At 44.1% G+C, this 20707-nt stretch overlaps 1 protein-coding gene and 1 long non-coding RNA gene across 7 annotated transcripts; one reads left to right on the top strand and one right to left on the bottom strand.

The window, feature by feature from the left end:
- Window positions 1-995: 995 nt before the first annotated feature.
- ZNF75A (zinc finger protein 75A) lies at window positions 996-20510 on the bottom strand. Of its 6 annotated transcripts, none has more exons than XM_079945020.1 (9): window positions 19548-20510; window positions 12916-13434; window positions 11188-11383; window positions 10346-10503; window positions 9942-10068; window positions 8343-8494; window positions 7928-8054; window positions 6121-6231; window positions 996-5941 (listed from the first exon to the last, which is right to left on the bottom strand). In XM_079945020.1, exons 1-9 carry the CDS (start codon window positions 19719-19721, stop codon window positions 5259-5261), a joined length of 2247 nt encoding a protein of 748 aa, XP_079801146.1. In that variant the 5' UTR covers window positions 19722-20510; the 3' UTR covers window positions 996-5258. The 6 variants fall into 6 exon arrangements, with proteins under 6 accessions (XP_079801146.1, XP_079801147.1, XP_079801148.1 ...); XM_079945021.1 differs by having other exon boundaries at window positions 996-5938; XM_079945022.1 differs by having other exon boundaries at window positions 996-5938; window positions 8343-8434; window positions 10346-10437.
- On the top strand, window positions 13458-19925 carry LOC307198260. The gene is made up of 2 exons (XR_013831595.1): window positions 13458-15839; window positions 18559-19925. It is a non-coding gene; the product is annotated as an uncharacterized lncRNA (long non-coding RNA).
- Window positions 20511-20707: the final 197 nt, after the last annotated feature.

The raw sequence follows: 20707 nt of genomic DNA, 5'->3' as shown, positions 1-20707 counted from the left end.
TACAAGCGACCTACTTCAGACCTAGGGGCACATACAGACTGAAAGTGAGGGGATGGAAAAAGATATTCCATGCAAATGGAAATCAAAAGAAAGCTGGAGTAGCAATACTCATATCCGATAAAATAGACTTTAAAATAAAGAATATTACAAGAGACAAGGAAGGACACTACATAATGATCAAGACATCAATCCAAGAAGAAGATAAAACAATTATAAATATATATGCACCCAACATAGGAGCACCTCAATACATAAGGCAACTACTAACAGCTATAAAAGAGGAAATCGACAGTAACACAATAATAGTGGAGGACTTTAACACCTCACTTACACCAATGGACAGATCATCCAAAATGAAAATAAATATGGAAAAGAAGCTTTAAATGACACAATACACCAGATAGATTTAATTGATATTTATAGGACATTCCATCCAAAAACAGCAGATTACACTTTCTTCTCAAGTGCACACGGAACATTCTCCAGGATAGATCACATCTTGGGTCATAAATCAAGCCTCAGTAAATTTAAGAAAATTGAAATCATATCAAGCCATCTTTTCTGACCACTATGCTATGAGATTAGAAATCAATTACAGGGAAAAAAACGTAAAAAATACAACAAACACATGGAGGCTAAACAATATGTTACTAAACAACCAAGAGATCACTGAAGAAATTAAAGAGGAAATCGAAAAATACCTAGAGACAAATGACAATTAAAACACGACGATCCCAAACCTATGGGATGCAGCATAAGCAGTTCTAAGAGGGAAGTTTATAGCTATACAAGCCTACTTCAAGAAACAAGAAAAATCTCAAATAAACAATCTAAACTTACACCTAAAGGAACAAGAGAAAGAAGAACAAACAAAACCCAAAGTTAGCAGAAGGAAAGAAATCATAAAGATCAGAGCAGAAATAAATGAAATAGAAACAAAGAAAACAATAGCAAAGATCAATAAAACTAAAAGCTGGTTCTTTGAGAAGATAAACAAACTTGATAAACCATTAGCCAGACTCATCAAGAAAAAGAGGGAGAAGACTCAAATCAATAAAATTAGAAATGAAAAAGGAGAAGTTACAACAGACACAGAAATACAAAACATCCTAAGAGACTACTACAAGCAACTCTATGCCAATAAAATGGACAACCTAGAAAAAATGGACAAATTCTTAGAAAGGTATAACCTTCCACGACTGAACCAGGAACAAATAGAAACTATGAACAGACCCATCACAAGTAATGAAATTGAAACTGTGATTAAAAATCTTCCAACACACAAAAGTCCAGGACCAGATGGCTTCACAGGTGAATTCTATCAAACATTTAGAGAAGAGCTAACACCCATCCTTCTCAACTCCTCCAAAAAATTGCAGAGGAACACTCCCAAACTCATTCTATGAAGTCACCATCACCCTGATACCAAAACCAGACAAAAATACTACAAAAAAAAGAAAATTACAGACCAATATCACTGATGAATATAGGTGCAAAAATCCTCAACAAAATACTAGCAAACAGAATCCAACAACACACTGAAAGGATCATACACCATGATCAAGTGGGATTTATCCCAGGGATGCAAGGATTCTTCAATGTATGCAAATCAATCAATGCGATACACCATATTATCAAATTGATGAATAGAAACCATATGATCAACTCAATAGATGCAAAAAAAAAAACTGGAGGGGATAAATGACAAAAGTTAGCAAAATTGTTAAAGCCTATATAGGGGCTTGTCATTTTACTTTATTTTAAATATGTTGATAATATCTGTAATGAGTTTTTTTTAACTAATTAGTTCATTAATTTTTGGCTGCATTGTTGCTCGCAGGCTTTCTCTAGCTGCGGCGAGTGGGGGCAACTCTTTGTTGTAGTGCGCAAGCTTGTCATTGCGGTAGCTTCTCTTGTTGCGGAGCATGGGCTCTAGGCACGCTGGCTTCAGTAGTTGTGGCGCTCAGGCTTAGATGCTCCGCAGCATGTGGGATTTTCCCCAACCAGGGCTTGAACCCGTGTCCCCTGCGTTGGCAGGTGGATTCTTAACCACTGCGCAACCAGGGAAGCCCCATAATGAAAGCTTTTAAATAGGCATATATAAGAACACTGTTTCTCTCCTACATATATTACCTTAAATCAGTTATTGTTCTATGTATTAGAATGATTTCTGTTACAATGAACAGAAACCCCAATCACTCTGGTTTAAACAATAAGAGGAAACATATAGATTTGTGTCGCTAAAAAGTCCTGGGCAATTCTAGGTGTCAGGTGATTCTTGATCCTACCGCTCAGTGGTGTCTCTAAAACCTGAGTATTTATCACTCTGCTCTGCCTTCTATGGTGTTAGTTTCATCCTAAGGTTCACATCTCTCCTATTTCAAGAAGACTGTCAACATCTGCTGGGTTACATATGTCATCCAGCAAGTGCTGGATCTGTTCTAGCATTTCCAACAAGACAGGCCACGTTATGCTGCAGAAACACACAGCACCAACATCCCAGTGATTTAACGCAACAAAAGTTGACTTCTTATTCCTACAGAGTCCATTATAGGTCTGGGAGACTCTCTAGAACAGATACCCCTCCACAATGTGGGGGGCTCGGCATTCCAGACTGTTCTGACTTGTGACCCCTCTCTCTGTATGTGCTTATATGACTGAGGCAGGAAAAGACAGCATTAGAGAGTCCTGCACCAAAAAATAAATGCTTAAGCTGAGAAGTGAGAGTTCTGCAGACAACCTACTGCTCAAAACTATCTCAGGATCCTGTGTAACTGCAAGGAGAAAAATGTCTAACCACTCCCTTCTTACTGTTCACTAGGATACAAGCTCCATGAGGATATGCATTTTGTCTCCTTGTCCACTACTATATCCTTAGTTTAGAAGACTACCTGGGTACATAATAGGCCCTCATTAAATTGAATGAATGAATGTAATGTCACCAAGAAATCCATATGTATAACTTGGGAGAAGAAACAGAGTCCCAGGGGTGTAAGGCTGAGAAGACTGTTGGGTAAGATCTATGCAGACCAGAGCTGCAGAGCTGGCCGAGCTTAAAAAATAAGCACACTGGTATACTGGTACAGTTATCTTAAGAGAAGAAAATGAAATCCTGCTGAAAGCGGCAGACCAAAACCTCAGGTGACTTACACCATAAAGCACTGAAGCCAAGGACCAAATCAACCGAGCAAACCACCACCACGAGTGCTCAGCTCCTGGAAGGAGCTGCAACAGCCACAAATGCATCTGCTCCTTTAATGTAGTCAGTCCACCCAACATACCACTGGGGACCAGGGGAAAGGGAAGGACATGCACACTGACTGAGACCCTGCTATTTCCCAGGCCGATAGGTGCTTTTCCTTCATCACCCCTCTAATCCCCAGAAAAACCCTGAGTTGAGTGTTATCTCTATTTCATATGGAAACTGGAGATTTAAGAGTGTTTTAGTAACCAATCAAGAAACAGGAATGTTTTACAAGCTAGAAATAGAAATAGACACAATACAATGTCATCCAGGCTGGCTGGGCAGGAACAACATACAGATCAGTCCTGCTAATCCTGCCCTCAGGCCTGACTGATGCAGCTAAGTGACAGCCAACAGACCCACTAGCTATGGGGTCTTAACAAGCCTCTGGATCTCTTATTTCCTTGTTTAACTCCTTTCCTGATTACACCTAGATGCTCTATCAGGAACACATCTGCATCACTGTTGTAGATAAAAGGTGGAGCTACAAGAAAATCCACAGCCTACAGAGATTTTCTGCAATCTATCAAATGTGTACACTAAGGCTGTTACATGATACGATGGAGAAAACAGAAGGATGACCCTTCCTGTTTAACAGTTACAATGTAAGTCAACCAACATACATGTGTATTTGTCCGTCCTTGTCTACCACTCAGCATCCTCTCCCAAATCTTTGCTTTTGGGAACTGGTCTCCTGCTCACTGGATTCCCAGAGTAACATGCTCTGTGACCCATAGGATCCTGGTGCAGTAAACACTCCAGTTCCCAGACAAATATAACCCTCTCCTTGTTCTTTTTTTGTTTGTTTGTTTTGCGGTATGCCGGCCTCTCACTGTTGTGGCCTCTCCCGTTGCGGAGCTCCGGACACGCAGGCTCAGCGGCCATGGCTCACGGGCCCAGCCGCTCTGCGGCATGTGGGATCTTCCCGGACCGGAGCACGAACCCGTGTCCCCCTGCATCGGCAGGCAGACTCTCATCCACTGCGCCACCAGGGAAGCCCTCCTTGTTCTTAATGACATACAAAAGCCAAGTTAAAATGCAAACAGATAAAAACCTGAGAAGGTGATCCTGAATTGCCATTAATTTCCATTTAGACCTCGGAAAAGTGCTCATTTTTATGGCTGTTTTATCCTATTGATATTGTGACGTAAGTAAACAGTCTAGTTTCTTTTACTCGAGAAAATTCTTCTTTACATGGCTAAAGATTCCAACCCGTTTTCATATTCTCTCCTTCTTAGAGGTGTTCTCCCTTTTCCATCCACCACCAGAGAGGCATACAATAGTGATTAGTTCACCTGGGCAGATTCCCTATTGGTGAAGTAAATATGATTTCATCACAGTAAAAACTGTACTAATAGTATTCCAGAGCTGAATTTGCTAAAAAGTTAAAAAAGGAACTCAAACAATGTCCAAATTTGTGAACAGTACCCGACGATGGGACAGTTAAGAAAATCCAATTTGGTTCTTCAAAAATTTTACATTAGAATTCATTTCTGCCCATGAGATTACTGAAATTGGTAAACCTGGAAGACAATGGTATGCAATTAAACATCATATTATTGCTTTCTGTTTTGGAAGACCATGCTACAAATGTTTCTAACATGTATGTTTAAGAGTGGCTGGGGAAATCAATGCAAACCAACAATATTCACCTCTGTGACCACAGAAGAATTCATGGCTGCATCCACTAGTTGAAGCTGCATTTGCTATTCTGCCAAATACAGTCCCAAAACAGCTTTTCCCTTTACTCTGAATGTTCTTAGAACACCTCTCCTGCTAAGGAAATCCCTGAAAGTTTTAGTAAAAACAGCAAGTAGTACAACTACTAACACATTCCCTGCAGACTCAACCTTGATTCCTTCTGTGAAACATGTTTATTTCCCAAAGTTTCCTGATGAAAAATTCCACTGATGAAAAATTCTTCATGCTTCATAATTTTGTACTTTTCATAACTTTAAGGTCCAGCTCCACTTGGTGAATTTCTTCAGACTGAGGACACTGAACAAGCTTCCCTTTACTGGTGGAGTTTCTGGTGTCTAAGAAGGCTTGAGCGTCTGCTGAAGTTTCTCCTGCATGTGCTACAGGTATAAGGCTGCTCACCTGTGTGAGTTCTCCGGTGTTTAATAAGGTGGGAATTTTGACTGAATTTTTTTCCACATTCATGACATGTAAAGGGCTTCTCTCCAGTGTGAGTTCTTTGGTGTGTGTGTAGATTTGTATTTTGACTGAAGCTTTTCCCACACCATGAGCATTTATATGGTTTTATTCCTTGGTGTGTCGTTAAGTGCTTATTAAGATCTGAACTCCACCTAAACCTCTTATCACACTGCTGACATTTATATGGTTTCTCTTCAGTGTGAATTCTTTGGTGCTTAATAAGGTCAGAGCTAACTCTGAAGCTTTTCCCACATTCCTGGCATTTAAAAGGCTTCTCTCCTGCACGTTCTTTTTTGTGAAGATCCATAAGTTTCAGCAGCTCTTGTTTCCAGGTTGAAAGTTTCTTTTTTTTCTTCACTGGAAAATCTCGGTGCCATTTCCCCACCCTATGCATATCACCATGATTTTCTTTGCCCATTGTTTTCTGGGGGACTTTCAATCTGGCCTTTTTTGATGCTATATCTACTGGTACTTGTATTTCTAAGTCAGAAAGACATAGAGGCTGAAGATTTTCAGTGTCATTTTTGAGCTTTAGCCCTGCTGGAATAAACATAAGAAACAGCTAACTATATGACAGAGCAAGAAAGCCACAGTAATGAAGAGAAAAACTGGATGAACACTAATTTTTTAAAAAAACAGATAAGCAGAAGTGTAAAATGTTAAGCCCTTGTAAAAGTTCCTATTAAGGCACATTTCCTTTCTTCCCATGGTGTACTTACCTGTAGGCAGCTCTCCAGAATTGTCCTTGAACTCCAGGGATCTTTGAACCCACGGCTCTTCCCCCTGCTCTAGACAGGAGATCACTTTAGGTTTGGGGAGCACAAATAATGCTGTGAAATGGAAAAACTGAGATCAAGGATTGGTAACAACAATAGTCCACTAATTCCAGACTATTTCAGGAAGAGCAAAGGATACTTTAACAGTTTGCAACACCAGATGGTTAAATGGATAGACTCATATCTGGTATCAGGTTCATAACATACTTCATTTGTGGGTGGATATGCAAAGTAGAGAGTGAGAAATAAACCTAAGCTGGACCAATGAAAAGGATATAGGGCATGGGAATCCGGTGCATGATCCCCATCTTCTGCTACCAAGAATACCCCATACTCTACTAAGGTAGGACCAAACTGCAGAGGCTGTAGGAAATATACCTGGTCCTATTAAGTCTTTAGGAAGACTCATACTGGATAAGGCCAGGTCTAGGGGAGTCAATGTGAAGGTCAGTGGGCTGGGTATCATAAACACAAGTGATTCCTGTTATACTATAGCAACTTTCAATTTAGATCTCAGGTACTAGACACTGGATCGGGAAAGATTTCTACCATTCCCATAGCTCACTGGTTCACATCCAGGTGGAGGAAACAGACCAGAATTTCTTAGTGGACTTTCTCTAAATCATATTGCCAAGTATGGAAAGTATTCATCACTCAGTCATTCAATACATATGTGCTGAGTGGCTATGGTGCACCAGACACCCTCTATGTGCTAAGGATACAGTGGTGAATAAGCCAAGCCCCCGATCTCACAGAGCTTATCTTCTAGTGCAGAGTGAGACAATCTAACATTAATAAACAAGCAAATAAAATGTCAGGAAGTGATAAATGTTTTGAAGAAAACTAAAGCAGGGTAAGAGAACATTTAAGATTCTGCTTCTGTGAAGATATTTTAGATAAGGCTGTATGAAAAGCCTCTTTTAGAAAGTGATATCTGAGCAGAACCCTAAAATAAGAATTTTACCATGTGGCAGAAACGTGGGCCAGGCAGAGGGAAGGGGAAAGAAATGAGCACATCAAGTCCATGAAACAGCAAGATGAGCAGTATGAACAAAGAGGCCAGAGCAAGGGCACGAGTAGCAGGACATGACAGCAGGCTGGTGAGGAGGGGCCAGATTTTGGAGGGTCCTGAGAGCCTTGGTAAGGAATTTGGATTTATTATGAACCTTACGAGAAGTTATTGCAAGGTTTTGAAGCAGAAAATGTCATGATCTGATCAGGTTTTTAAAAGACTCTGGCTGCCATGTAGAAAACAGACTGAGAGGGCAGGAGTGGTGGCAGTGGGTGCCAGTTAGAAAGTATTGAGGTGGACCTTGATAGAGATGTTGCTGGCTGAGACCAGGATGCTAACACAATAAGCTGAGACATGATCAGATTCAGGCTACACTGTGAAGGTGGAGCCAAGAGTGATGTATTAGACTTAGTGGGGTATTATGGCAAGATCAAGGTAAAGGATGACTGGATGTTTCTTGCTCTGAGCAAGTGGATGAGTGGGTATTCTTTTTACGGAGATGATAAGGGCAAGATGTAAGGGCAAGTTTGGAGGGAAGGGGAGATCAAGAATTCCAAATAGTGTAAGGAATGTGTACTTGGAAAAAGCTCCCTGGTGATCTTTTCCCTGCCTACACCATCTAGTTGAGAACCAGTCAGCTACTAGAACAGAGACTCTCTCACAGGGGTGCATTCTCAGTACGCCAACAACAGGATAGATTTGTCCACTCCTATGCTAACGGAAGGGGAGAATCTTTACCTAGAGAGATGACAGTCTCATAGTTTTCTTGCATTACATCATTGTAGAGGGCCTTCTGAGTGGGATCCAGTAACTCCCATTCTTCCTTGGAAAAATACATGGCTACTTCTTCAAATGTCAACAAGCTCTAAAGAAGAGAATGGGCTTTAGCTCAGGACTTGCCACTACAGAAGTAGCCCAACCTTCTGAGCCATCAACTGCATGGTAAGCCAGTCACTAAAGGAACTAACAGCACATGAATTTTTTTTAAGTGGGAAGGCAGAAAGGAAGTAGGCAAGGGATCAGCAAATAGCCTGGGAGGTGCCCAGTTCCTGAGGGGGATCATGTGGGTTAACACCTCTGTGCACCTGCTGGGCAGTGTGGGTCAATGGCAGCAGGGAGAGGTAGCCCTAAGAAGCTGGAAAGCACAGCTCACCTGGGACTCAGGCAAGACGAGCTCAGGTGCCACTGTCCAGTCTTTGGCATTTGTCTGCTCAGGAAAGGCTAGGATCTGGTGAGCAGGCACCGCTGTAGAAGAGTGAGAGGAAATTTCTCTCCCTTCTGTCTTTGAACATCCTAGGCTCAGTTCTGAAATATAGAAGATCCTGATCTTTCAGTAGAAATGGAACACTTTACAAGTGTTATGTGGTACCTAGAAGTGGCTATCTCATTTTAAACAAGAATCAAGCATCTACTCGCCCCTAAGATGGGTTTCCCAGTTGACTCTCTTCAGTTTTCATGAGTGAAGTCAATAAAAGGAAGTCTTGTTTTTTTCCTTACATGACATGAATTCTCCTGAGTTGGACAAAAATTAGAGGTGTTGGAAAATGTAGTACTGAGTCCAGTGTGCCAAGTAAAGGAAATGCAAAGGAAGAAATGAGCTTGGTGAGTTCAAGAAACAGCAAGAAGGGTTTCCCTGGTAGCACAGTGGTTAAGAATCCGCCTGCCAATGCAGGGGAGACGGGTTTGAGCCCTGTTACAGGAAGATCCGACGTGCCATGGAGCAACTAAGCCCACGCGCCACAACTACTGAGCCTGTGCTCTAGAGCCCGCAAGCCACAACTACTGAGCCCATGCACCACAACTACTGAAGCCCGCGGGCCTAGAGCCTGGGCTCTGCAACGAGAAGCCACAGCAATGAGAAGCCCACACACTGCGGTGAAGAGCAGTCCCCACTCACAGCAACTAGAGAAAGCCCTCATGCAGCAATGAAGACCCAACACAGCCAAAAACAAACAAATAAATAAATTTATATATTAAAAAAAAAGAAACAGCAAGAAGACCAGTGTGGCTAAAGAGGACTGAGCAGGGCAGGAATGGCAGGAGATGAGGGCAGGAAGGTGAGGAGGGGCCAGAATTTGGGGGGTCCTGGGTGCCTCTACAAGGAGTTTGGATTCATTCTGATGTGTGAAAAGTCACAGTAAGGTTTTGATGCAGAGAAGTGTCCTGATATGATCCAGTTTTTAAAAGATTCTGGCTGTGCTCTGTGGAAAACAGCCTGCGGGAGGGGAGGAATGGTGGCGGGGGGTGCCAGATAGAAAGTACTGAGGTGGACCTTGTTAGAGATGCCGCTAGCTTACATCACGATGCTAAAAGCACAGCAGGCTGAGACTTGGTTGGACTCAGGCTACATGGTGAAGGTGGAGCCAAGAGGACTAGTGATGCAGTAATACTACTGGGGTTTGATTAAGATCGGTGTAAAGGATGACCAAGTTTTCTGGGCTAAAATATTGGTGGTGGAATAAAATATTGGTGGTGGAATCGTGGTGTCCTTTGTGGAGATGGGAAAGTTAAGAGAAGAGCAATTTGGAGGGAAAGAAGGCAGGAATGATCAAGATTTAGGATAAGGAATGATCATGTGCACTGGGAAAAAGCTCCCTGGTGTTCTGGATATACCTTTTCCCTGCCCACACCACCCAGTTGAGAACCAGTCAGCTACTAGAACAGAGACTCTCTCACAGGGGTGCCTTCTCAGTACGCCAACAACAGGACAAATTACTCCACTCCTATGCAAAGGGAAGGGGAGAATCTTTACCTAGAGAGATGACAGTCTCATAGTTTTCTTGCATTACATCATTGTAGAGGGCCTTCTGAGTAGGATCCAGTAACTCCCATTCTTCTTGGGAAAAATACATGGCCACTTCTTCAAAGGTCAACAAGCTCTAGAGAAGAAAATGGGCTTTAGCTCAGTACCTGCCACTTCAAAAGCAGCCCAACCTTCTGAGCCATCAACTGCATGGTAAGCCAGTCACAAAAGGAACTAACAGCATTTGATTTTTAAAAAGTGAGAAGGCAGAAAGGAAGGAGGCAAGGGATCAACTAACAAGTGCCCAAAATCGTGGGGAACATCTGGACTAACAGCTCTGAACACCTGCTGGGGAGCGCGGGTCAAGGGCAGCAGGGAAAGGCAGCCCTAAGAAGCTGGAAAGCACAGCTCACCTGGGACTCAGACAAGATGAGCTCAGGTGCCACTGTCCAGTCTTTGGTGTTTGTCTGCTCAGGAAAGGCTAGGATCCGGTGAGCAGACACCGCTGTGCGTGAAGGAGAGCCACAGGAAATCTCTCTCGCTTCTGTTTCTGAATATCCTAGGCTCATTTCTAAAATACAGAAGATCTTGAGTTTTTCAGTATTGATGAGACACCTTTACAAGTGTATGGTGCCCAGAAATGGCCTTCTCCTTGTTAATGAGAACCAAATATCTACCAGCCTCTAAGCAGATTCGCCAGTTTTCATAAGCAAAATTAACAAAAGGAAAAACCCTTTTTATTTTCCTCTCATGACACAAATTGTTCAGAGTTAGACAAAGCTTAAACATATTTGAAAATGACATACTCAGGGACTCCAGTATACAGTAGGAGATTTTAATCATTTATCATTTCTTTCCTGGTACACAATTTTCTTCACATTCCGCCACTGACAACCGATTTCTGATTCCAATTCCTTCTGTATTTTATGAGGACAAGGTGGGCCCAACCCTCTCCACTTTTCTAAAAAACTGAGTTCCAATCGCTTCTCAGCCTTTTCACTAAGATCAAGTGTAAAAAACTGAGTTCCCAGTGTTATTAACAGGGTTCTGTGGTTTGGAGATTTCTGTATCTTAGGCCAACCCCCACCTTCAACCACAACTGGTCTGCTCTACCATAAGCTGGGGGGCATTCTAATTGCTAACGTGGCTGCATTAGTAGATCCACAGGGCAGGGCAACCAGAAAGTGCTCACGTGTTCTGGCTTAAATTACTATCGCAGCTCCCAAGAGAAGGAAAGTAACATGAAGCTCCTTACCCCTCTCACATACGGGCTCAGTTTCTTTGTGGGTATTCCTGATCAGCAGCTCTTGTAGACTCTGGTGTGTATTCCAAAATTCTTCATCCTGGGACATGCCCATTTGCTCGGCCTCTGCTGGCTTCAGCTTGAAGCCTGGGACCTCTGCTGTCTCTCCCAAGAGCACTGCCTCCTTTCCCAGCTCATGGTCTGCAACCTAGAAATAATGCCCATCCTTGTTACCATGGAACTTACTTTTCGTTTGGGAGTTGGTGGGAGAGGGAGGAAAAAGCAGAGTGCAAACTGTGGGAAGAAGGAGACACTAAAGGAAATGTCACAAAGACTTAAAAGAGATACGAGACCACCAGTTTTCCACAAGAACTATACACAAAATATAAGAATATTGGCAGAAGAGGAAAAAGGGTGTGGTTACTGCCAGCCCTCCAAGACAGCAGCCCCCACCCTCTGCATCCAGCCCAGCTCAGACCACTAACAGGGCTGCACAGGCCACCTGTTCTCATGCTGCCTTGACAGACTTTCTCCCCCAACTTAGATTCTTGCCTTAGTGGTTTTCTGTTTTCTCTCTCAAAAGATAAAGGAATTGAATTTAAAAGTTGTCCTGTCAACCAGATTTTCCACATGGCCACCAGGGAAGAGTCTCACAGAGGATTGGGATGAAACGGAGAAAAATGTGGGAGGAAAGAGCCAGGGCTCTGAGCTTCCCTGATGGCGCAGTGGTTAAGAATCCGCCTGCCAATGCAGGGGACATGGATTTGAGCCCTGGTCCAGGAAGATCCCACATGCCAGACAGCAACAAAGCCTGTGCGCCACAACTACTGAGCCTGGGCTCTAGAGCCCAAGAGCCACAACTACTGAAGCCCGCGCACCTAAAGCCCGTGCTCCGCAACAAGAAACGCCACCGCAATGAGAAGCCCGCGCACCGCAACGAAGAGTAGCTCCCGCTCACCACAACTAGAGAAAGCCCAGACACAGCAACGAAGACCCGATGCTGCCAAAAGTAAATTAAAAAAAAAAAAGAGGGTCAGGGCTCCAACCTATCCTCAAGTAATTTTGACACAAAACGTGTGCCCTCCCGGTATTCTCAGTAGGCCTGTGAAGCTAGCTGGTATGCTGCCACCTGCCCAAGGGCATGCCCTGGATCCCCGCTCACAGCACAGCCAAGGAACAACCACTGAGGGAGGGCAGTGGAGGCCCTTGTCTACGGTACAGAGGACACTATCCCTCACGCTCTTTCTTCTCTCAGCTACTCTGTTGGGATTTCCAAATCTTTCTTTCCCTGTTTTCTTTCTACTTTTTCTCTTCCTGGGCAGTCTTCCTCTAGTTGTTTGGTTTCTCCTTCTTTCCTATCTTCACTCTTCTTTGGTCTCTAGGAATTCCTCCTTTTCTGGATCTGTCCCTTCCTCTCCAACTCCTTATTGCCTTTTGTTTGTTTCTAAGAACTTGAGGCCCATCTCCTTCGCCAAGCCAGACTAGGCTCATTACCCTCAACACACCCTGGCTCCAAAGAGGGCAAAAAGCAACTCTCTCCCTAAGGCCAGGGAAGCCTCTCTCAGGATCTCTGAATCATATGCACTGACTATGGCTGTGGATCTGTGCTTTCACATTCTGCCTTACATGTCCTAAAGGGACAACAGAAGTTACCTATTTCACTTTATTTCTCAATTAATTGCCCCAATACATCCACCATCACCCTATTTCACTGTATACAACAGGAATCTTTCTTCTCACCCCATTCCTCGTTTGACCAGATTCCCTCTGCAAGTGTTCTACCAGGACCACAGCCTCCTCAATGCTCTGTAGATGGTGCTTCCTTATGCAGGTCTGGGTGTCCCTGGGCAGAATGGACAGGAACTGCTCTAGCACCACAAGTTCCAAGATCTGCTCTTTTGAATGAATCTCTGGCCTCAACCACTGACGGCATAATTCCAGAAGCTGGTCAACAGCCTCCCGGGGTCCAGCTGCTTCATGATAGAGGAAGCTCCGGAAGTGCTGGTGAGACCTCTCAGGACTGGGACTGTCCGTTTGGGGGGCATATTTCTTATGCTGACTGGAGCTCCCTGTCACAGGTCCCTTGGTCTCCCACAGAGTCCTGATCTGAGGGTTCAAGTACTCAGCCACCTTCAGATCTATGGTCATCATTCTTCTCGAGGAACAATTCTGCTCCTGTATTGGACACACCTCCAGCACTACCTCTGAAAACTGAGGCCCAGTCTGGTCTGGAACAAAATCAATAAAACGATCTTCTTCCTAAGGCATTGAGGGCAGAAAAAAGTGCATGTCAGTAAGAAAGTCACATGATCTTTACTACTTGTTACTTATTATGAGAGAAACATGAACTTTAAAAATCAACTGCCAAAAAAACCCAAATCAACTGCCAGGCCCTTGTTTCTCTCATTTTCTTTCTATTATTCAGCTGAATACAGCACAGCTTATTAAAGACAAATGCCAATAAATCACTTTGCCTTTAAAAAAAAAAAATCAGGAAAAGTTGGTGGGTGAAAAAACTAGTACCCACTGGCTCCAAGGAGTTTGGGGATTATCCAAAGATTTAACTGATGCACTTCCTATGCCATCCTCTCCGTGTAAAGGAAAGATCAGGAGAATATTCTGAGTTTCTCTTAAATTTCAACATATCGTCCTAGTCTGTCTTCAGTAAGAGGGTACAACTTCTATGACCTTTATCCTTTTGGGAAGATGGAAGCCTTCACTTCCTGGAACATTTGAGGTGCTCCTTTCCATTGTATGAAAACTGGCAGGAGAGCTGAAACAATGAGACCAGAGTAGAAGAAAAGTAAATCAGAAAAATGGAGCCTTATTCTTCTCAAAAGCAATCCCCAATTAAATAACTAGTTGCTGTACATTTGTCTTGGCATTTCTTTGCAAGACATATAAAGAGCACCATGCAGAAGATGTATACCTGTATATTTTTCCTTTCCTTTCCAAATTCACTTATGTATGTATGTATGTATGTATGGCTGTGTTGGGTCTTCGCTGCTGCGCGTGGGCTTTCTCTAGTTGCAACGACTGGGGGCCACGCCGCATTGAGGAGCATAGGCTCTAGGCGCTCCGGCTTCAGTAGCTGTGGCTCGCAGGTTCAGCAGTTGTGGCTCGCGGGCCCCAGAGCGCAGGCTCAGCATTTGTGGCCCATGGGCTTAGCTGCTCCGCCGCACGTGGGATTCTCCTGAACGAGGGCTAGAACTGTGTCCCCTGCATTGGCAGGCTGATTCCCAACCACTGCGCCACGAGGTAAGTCCTATACCTGTATTTTTAATTTCTCGTTACTTGACCTAGGAAAAATTACAGCTGATCCTTGTTCACAAAATGTTTATCCAAATGTCAATTGGAAGAAAAAGGACAGCATGTTAGTTGGTCATGATTACATTCAGCCGCTACATTTCTCCAGGACTCATTTAGACCTCTAAGCGAGGCTGAGGAGAGCCTCGTGAGGCTCACTTTCCCTGAGGTGATCCAGCAGAAAGGGCACCGAAATTCTGCCCAGGAAGCCACGGTGTTCACAAACGGCCGGCTCCCGACGGCTCTGAGGTGCTGGGGACACTTCCCAGGCTTTTGCATCAGAGGAAGCTGATCTGACTGAGGCTGGACCGCCCGTTTCTCCCGCAGTAACATCAGCCAGTAAAGGAAACGCCGGCGGAGGCGGGAAAGTGAACACGACCGCCCGGGCGCGCCCGTGAGCACTGTACCTGCGGGCAGTGTCCGAGCGGGCTCCCGCCGCGCGGCCCTGGGCGCCACCCGCACAAACGTTGGAGAAAGCGGCCTCACGAGCCTGACGGCTGGCCTCGCCCCAGACAGTCCTGTCGCCCGGCTCGGAAACACCACCGGCCGCTGTGCAGCGGCTCCAAGCAGCGGCTGCAGTCTCTCGGAGGCTCCGGGGCCGGCGCCGAAGCGGAAGCCGCTTCTAGGTTACCTCGGACGGCTTGGCTTCGTGAAGGCCGCTCCCTCTTCCCGGGGCTCTACCACAAGTTGCCGCCGGCCCGGCCACCGCTCTAAGGAGGACAGCTCCACGCCACACGCCACTCAGGGGCGGGCCCCCGAGGCCCCGGGGTTTGGGAGCGCAGGCCGGGCACTATTTAGACCCACCTGGCCCCCTACCCGACCTGAAATCCTCCCTGCGCTGCTAGCTACCCGCGCTCCAACCCGAGGCAGAAGTGACGCACTTCCGGGGAGGACCCGCTCAGACCCGGCTGGGTCCGTGAGCGCCGCCGCTCCAGGCCGACCTGGGTGACCGGCCTCCTCCCGGGTTCAGCCCTGGCGGCAAGAAAGAGTTAAGGTCACCGAGTCCCCAGGCCCGCCCAGCCTAGAGGGCCCTGCGCGCGGCTTGGCGCCCTTGTGTCGCCGTCTCGCGTCCCAGCTCTGTGGGGCGCGTGCGTCCAGGTCGTTCCTGTGTCGCGTTCGGGCTGCCGGCGGAGCCTGGTGACCCAGGCCCCGCCCTGAGGGTCACCGTTCCCTTCCGTGCGCTGGGCCCCCGACCTTACCGCGGCTCAGCCGGCCGTGCCCGAGCTGCCGACCAGCGCCCTGTCGCAGCCTCCTACAGTACGAGGCCGTTTTGTCCCGGTCAGGATCGACGGCCCCTGAGGGGTGTGTACTCATTTCTGGGCCGTGCGTGCACACACGATTCTGTTTTTTCTTGTGAGGTAGGTTTTTACTTGTGAAATAGGTTCCTTTTATAGATCTCCTTGACAGAGAATTGAGAGATAAAGAGTGACTTGATCGAGGTCACATAATTCACCAGTGGCAGGTCCTCCAGTGGAATTTAGGGCCCCTTTGTCCTGTCTTCTGCTTTTTCCACCACAGCGTGCTCCCTGGAGCATGGGAACCTTCTTTTCATCTTGTCCTATAGTGTCTGGTAGAGTTGCCTGGGTAAGGTAGGCATTCCATAAATATTTACTGAATCATGTTTATAAGAATCTGAGTATTTCGGTTGTTGGCTTCCAGTATTTCCAGTTGTCAGTGTTTTCATAGTGTCAGCCTATACTAGTCAAGGGATTATTTATTAAGTCTACTATGTGTAGCCAGTGTTATAGAGTCGATAGGACAGAGCCTTTGATTCAAGGGATCTGGCAAAAGGACTGAGGCAATTTCACAAATATCAGCAACACAAGGTAGGAAAGGGTAAGACATAAGCTGAACGCCGTGGGAATTACAAGGAAATGAAAGTCGATTTGGGGGTTGGGGAAAATTATAAAAATCCTTGAGGGATTTGCCCACAGCAGGGAATGAGGCCACATTCCAGGCAGAGGGTAAGGTAAGAGCAAAGCCTTGAAAGCTTCAGAGATGAGCATGTGAGAAAATCTGTAGTACTTTTTTTTACTAAATGTAATTTGGGTACATTTAGAGAAAGAGAGAAAATAAGTTCTTGTGGATCTACTGTGGAGCGCTTGGAATAGAAGTGAAGAGATTGCTTTTAATAAAGTAAATAAAGAGCATCATTTGAGGGTTTTTGAGGGAGCTTCTTTCCAGGGCAGTTCATCTGGAGCTGAGTTTAAGGTGGGAACAAAAATGGAAGACCATTACAAGGTCATTATGCTATTTTTGCTTTTAGGTAGACTGGTGTTACACTCCTCTGAGGTATAGATCTTGATCCTTTTTGAGGGGGAGAAAAGGATTAAGCAGAGGTAATAATAATAATAAGCATCTGACGGGAATTCCCTGGCGGTCCAGTGATTAGGGCTCTGTGCTTCCACTTCAGGGGGCACTGGTTCTGTCCGCCAGGGAACTAAGATCCCACAAGCTGCGCAGCGCAGACAAAAAAAAAAAAAAAGCATCTGCCTAAGTTGCTTGAATATATTTCAAAGCAGGTTCATTTTCTTAGAATCTCAGGTTGGGACTTAGTTTCTTCAAAAGTAACTACCGCTTCCACAACCTAAGTGTCCATCGACAGATGAATGGATAAAGATGTGGCACATATATATGATGGAATATTACTCAGCCATAAAAAGGAACGAAATTGATTTATTTGTAGTGAGGTGGATGGACCTAGAGTCTGTCATACAGAGTGAAGTAAGTCAGAAAGAGAAAAGTAAATACTGTATGCTAACACATATATATGGAATCTAAAAAAAAAAAAAAGCAGTGGTTCTGAAGAACCTAGGGGCAGGACAGGAATAAAGACGTAGAGAATGGACTTGAGGACACGGGGAGGGGGAAGGGTAAGCTAGGATGAAGTGAGAGAGTGGCATGGACTTATATAAACTACAAAATGTAAAATAGATAGCTACTGGGAAGCAGCGCATAGCTCAGGGAGAAGGGAGATCAGCTTGGTGCTTTGTGATCACCTAGAGGGGTGGGATAGGGAGGGTGGGAGGGAGACACAAGAGGGAGGAGATATGGGGATATATGTATATGTATAGCTGATTCACTTTGTTATAAAGCAGAAACACCATTGTAAAGCAATTATACTCCAATAAAGATGTTAAAAATAAATAAAAATAAAATAAAATTAGACTATGCAGGAATAAAGAATTATTGTGATAAAAAAAAAAGTAACTACTGCTTCCAGTCAGAACCAGTGGGCAGTAAAGCTCTTAGCATTGAGATCCTCATCATCTGGACCAAGGCTGAGCATATAATTGGAACTTGAACTGAATAAATGGAGTTCTGCCAGCGGTGCCCCTGAATTGGCAGGCCTGATTCATAACATAGGTAGGGAGCTGGTTAGTGAACAAGGGGAGAAGAAAGTGGGAAAAGAGACCCTATGAAAGGAAGAAGAGGAAACAAAGCACAAAATGGTGAATTGTGAATTAGGGTCACTGATGATTGTCATCATTTAAAGTTTGATGCCATAGTTCCTTACCCTTGCTGTGGAGCCCACAGAAGTCCCCCAAGTCTTTCCTTTTGATTTCACCTTTCCCTGCCTGGGCACAGTTTGAGAAATAATGAATGTCCAGCTGGAAAGCAATGAAAGCAAACACATGTAGTTTATTTTGAGATACCACACAACTGCCATAGTGGGCTGAATGGTTTTGCTGGGTGACTGGCTGCTTTAATGGTGTTGCTACTGGCTAACAAACACTTTCTTTTTCCTTTTTCCATTTATAATAGTAATTGCCTTAGTTAGAGCTGCCTCTTTTAGAAGGTTGCTTGATCCTAGCCTGTCATTGGCTCCACACCCTATTAACTATCGTACTTTCATGATCCTCTTAGTACTCTGTAAAGCAGTTGACATTTTTTGCAACAAATGTTAGAGGAAAACTAATGGTCTGGACACTTCTGGGTTTCTAGGTGAGAGGCTTTTGAGAATTCTGTGTAGTTGAGAAATGAATGAAAGTCAGTCAGGCTCTGCCCTAAAGGAGAGGAAAAATAACTGAAATACCATTTTTCTCATTTCTCTGACATACTTTTCTTTCTTCATAGCACCTGGAATGGATAAAAGTGGCAGTTTTTGTTACTTCCCATGAGGTTGTGTATCTGGAATAAGAACCATGAAATTAATCTAGAGTAGGACATTTCTACAGACATGGAATGGCACTGGGTGGCACCAGGAAGACTTGAAAGGAATATTTGAGGGTGCAGAGCTATAGAAGAGTTTGCCAACAGAAGGACTTATGGGAAACAAGTGATCAGAATCACCAATAGAGAAACCTTTAAAATTTCTTCAAGCAATGGAAAAATTGAGTCTTAGGTCAAATTAAGTAAAATCTATAATGAAGAGAAATCAGGTAAAGTCTCAAATATAAAAAGTATGTTACTTAACACTAAGTGTAAATTTAGGAAAAGAATCACAAGGACAGATCTTTTTAATACTTTTTTAACTACTGTAAAATTTTTATAAAACTTTTGGACTCATCTCTAAGAATTGCCATGGTTCTGAAACTTGATTATATCCCAAATATGGAACAATTCAGTGGAAAATAACACTTGAGAATACACCAGATGTACACAAGGAAGAAGATCTGAGAGTGGAAAAGTGCCAGTAACAAATACATTATTTACATACTTACAGATTACCTTGGCAAACATAAGAAACACTCAAGTTAAAGCTTAGTCTTTGAGAATGCTGTATTGAATGCAGTAAAAGTTGGATTTCATTCATATGGACAACAGAACCTACTAACTTTTTTCTTCACTGAAAGATACAACTGTTCCCGAATTCCAACTCTCTAGACATCCCACTGTCAGGGTAGTTTGGAGTATTTATCCAGGTGGATGGACTGCTGCCCAGCGAACACTACATGCAGAGCAATATGAGCACCATTTTCCTTTCTGGCAGTGAGGTAAAATCAGCTTGTTTTGGAAGAGGAGAAGCCACACTGCATCTTTGTTACACAATATTATTCTGTCCTTGCCTTTAAGGCTTTCACACTGCTTTGTGAAGCACCACTTTTTATTGAGATTTATCTTACCTGAGTCTGTCCCTCTTGTGAGCACATCTCACCTCCTCTCTTCCTTTTGTGTCTTTTCCTGTAATCAGTTAGGGAGAGTATGCAGGTATTCCTGTTATTCCTGACTGGTGCTGCTGCATCTGTCAAGGGAGAGAAGAAAAAGCGTTCAGAAGGGGGGTTCTGAAGACTGACCATCCATGTCTTGCAGGAGCAACAACTAGACCGGACCTTGCAGTGGCAACTTTCTGAGTTCAGACCTTTACCTCTAGACTAGCATTTCAATCATGAGCCCTTATCCTTTTTAGCCCATTACCCTTCAGGATAAATTCCTATGCCTTCTGGGGGGGCGTTGTGCTAGTTGGGGGAATGGGGAGTTGTTTCGTTTTTAATTTTTTTTTTCCAATTCAGTAATGCTTTTTCCTTTTTACCCCTGTTGATTGCCTGAAACCAAATTCAGTATGAATAAGAGAGGGAAATATACAACACTGAATTTGGAGGAGAAAATGAAGGTTCTAAGTAGGATTGAAGCAGGACGATCTCTTAAAAGTGTAATGGATGAATTTGGAATCAGTAAATCAACATTTTATGACATTAAAAAGAACAAGAAATTGATTTTGGACTTTGTACTGAAGCAGGACATGCCATTAGTAGGGGCTGAGAAGAGAAAGAGAACAACAGGAGCCAAATATGGTGACGTGGATGATGCAGTCTACATGTGGTACCAACAGAAACGCTCAGCTGGTACCCCTGTGAGAGGTGTGGAGCTTCAGGCTGCTGCCGAGAGATTTGCACAGTGTTTTGGGCGAACAGACTTCAAAGCTAGCACTGGTTGGCTTTTTAGATTTCGAAATAGGCATGCAATTGGGAACCGAAAAGTATGTGGGGAACAAGTCCTACGTTCAGCTTCAGAAAATGTTGAGCCGTTTCGACAAAAACTGTCCATGCTTATCAAAGAGGAGAAACTGTGTCTTGCTCAGCTGTACAGTGGGGATGAGACTGACCTCTTTTGGAAGTCAATGCCAGAAAATACTCAGGCAAGCAGAAAAGATATCTGCCTGCCAGGGAGGAAAATAAACAAAGAACAATTGTCTGCTCTTTTATGTGCAAATGCGGATGGTACTCATAAGGTAAAGTCAATTATTATTGGAAAATCAAAGCTGCCCATAAGTGTAAAAGAGGAC

Source organism: Stenella coeruleoalba, assembly GCF_951394435.1.
Source record: "Stenella coeruleoalba genome assembly, chromosome: 15".
Taxonomy (NCBI): domain Eukaryota; kingdom Metazoa; phylum Chordata; class Mammalia; order Artiodactyla; family Delphinidae; genus Stenella; species Stenella coeruleoalba.
This window is presented reverse-complemented; position numbering and strand designations above follow the sequence as displayed.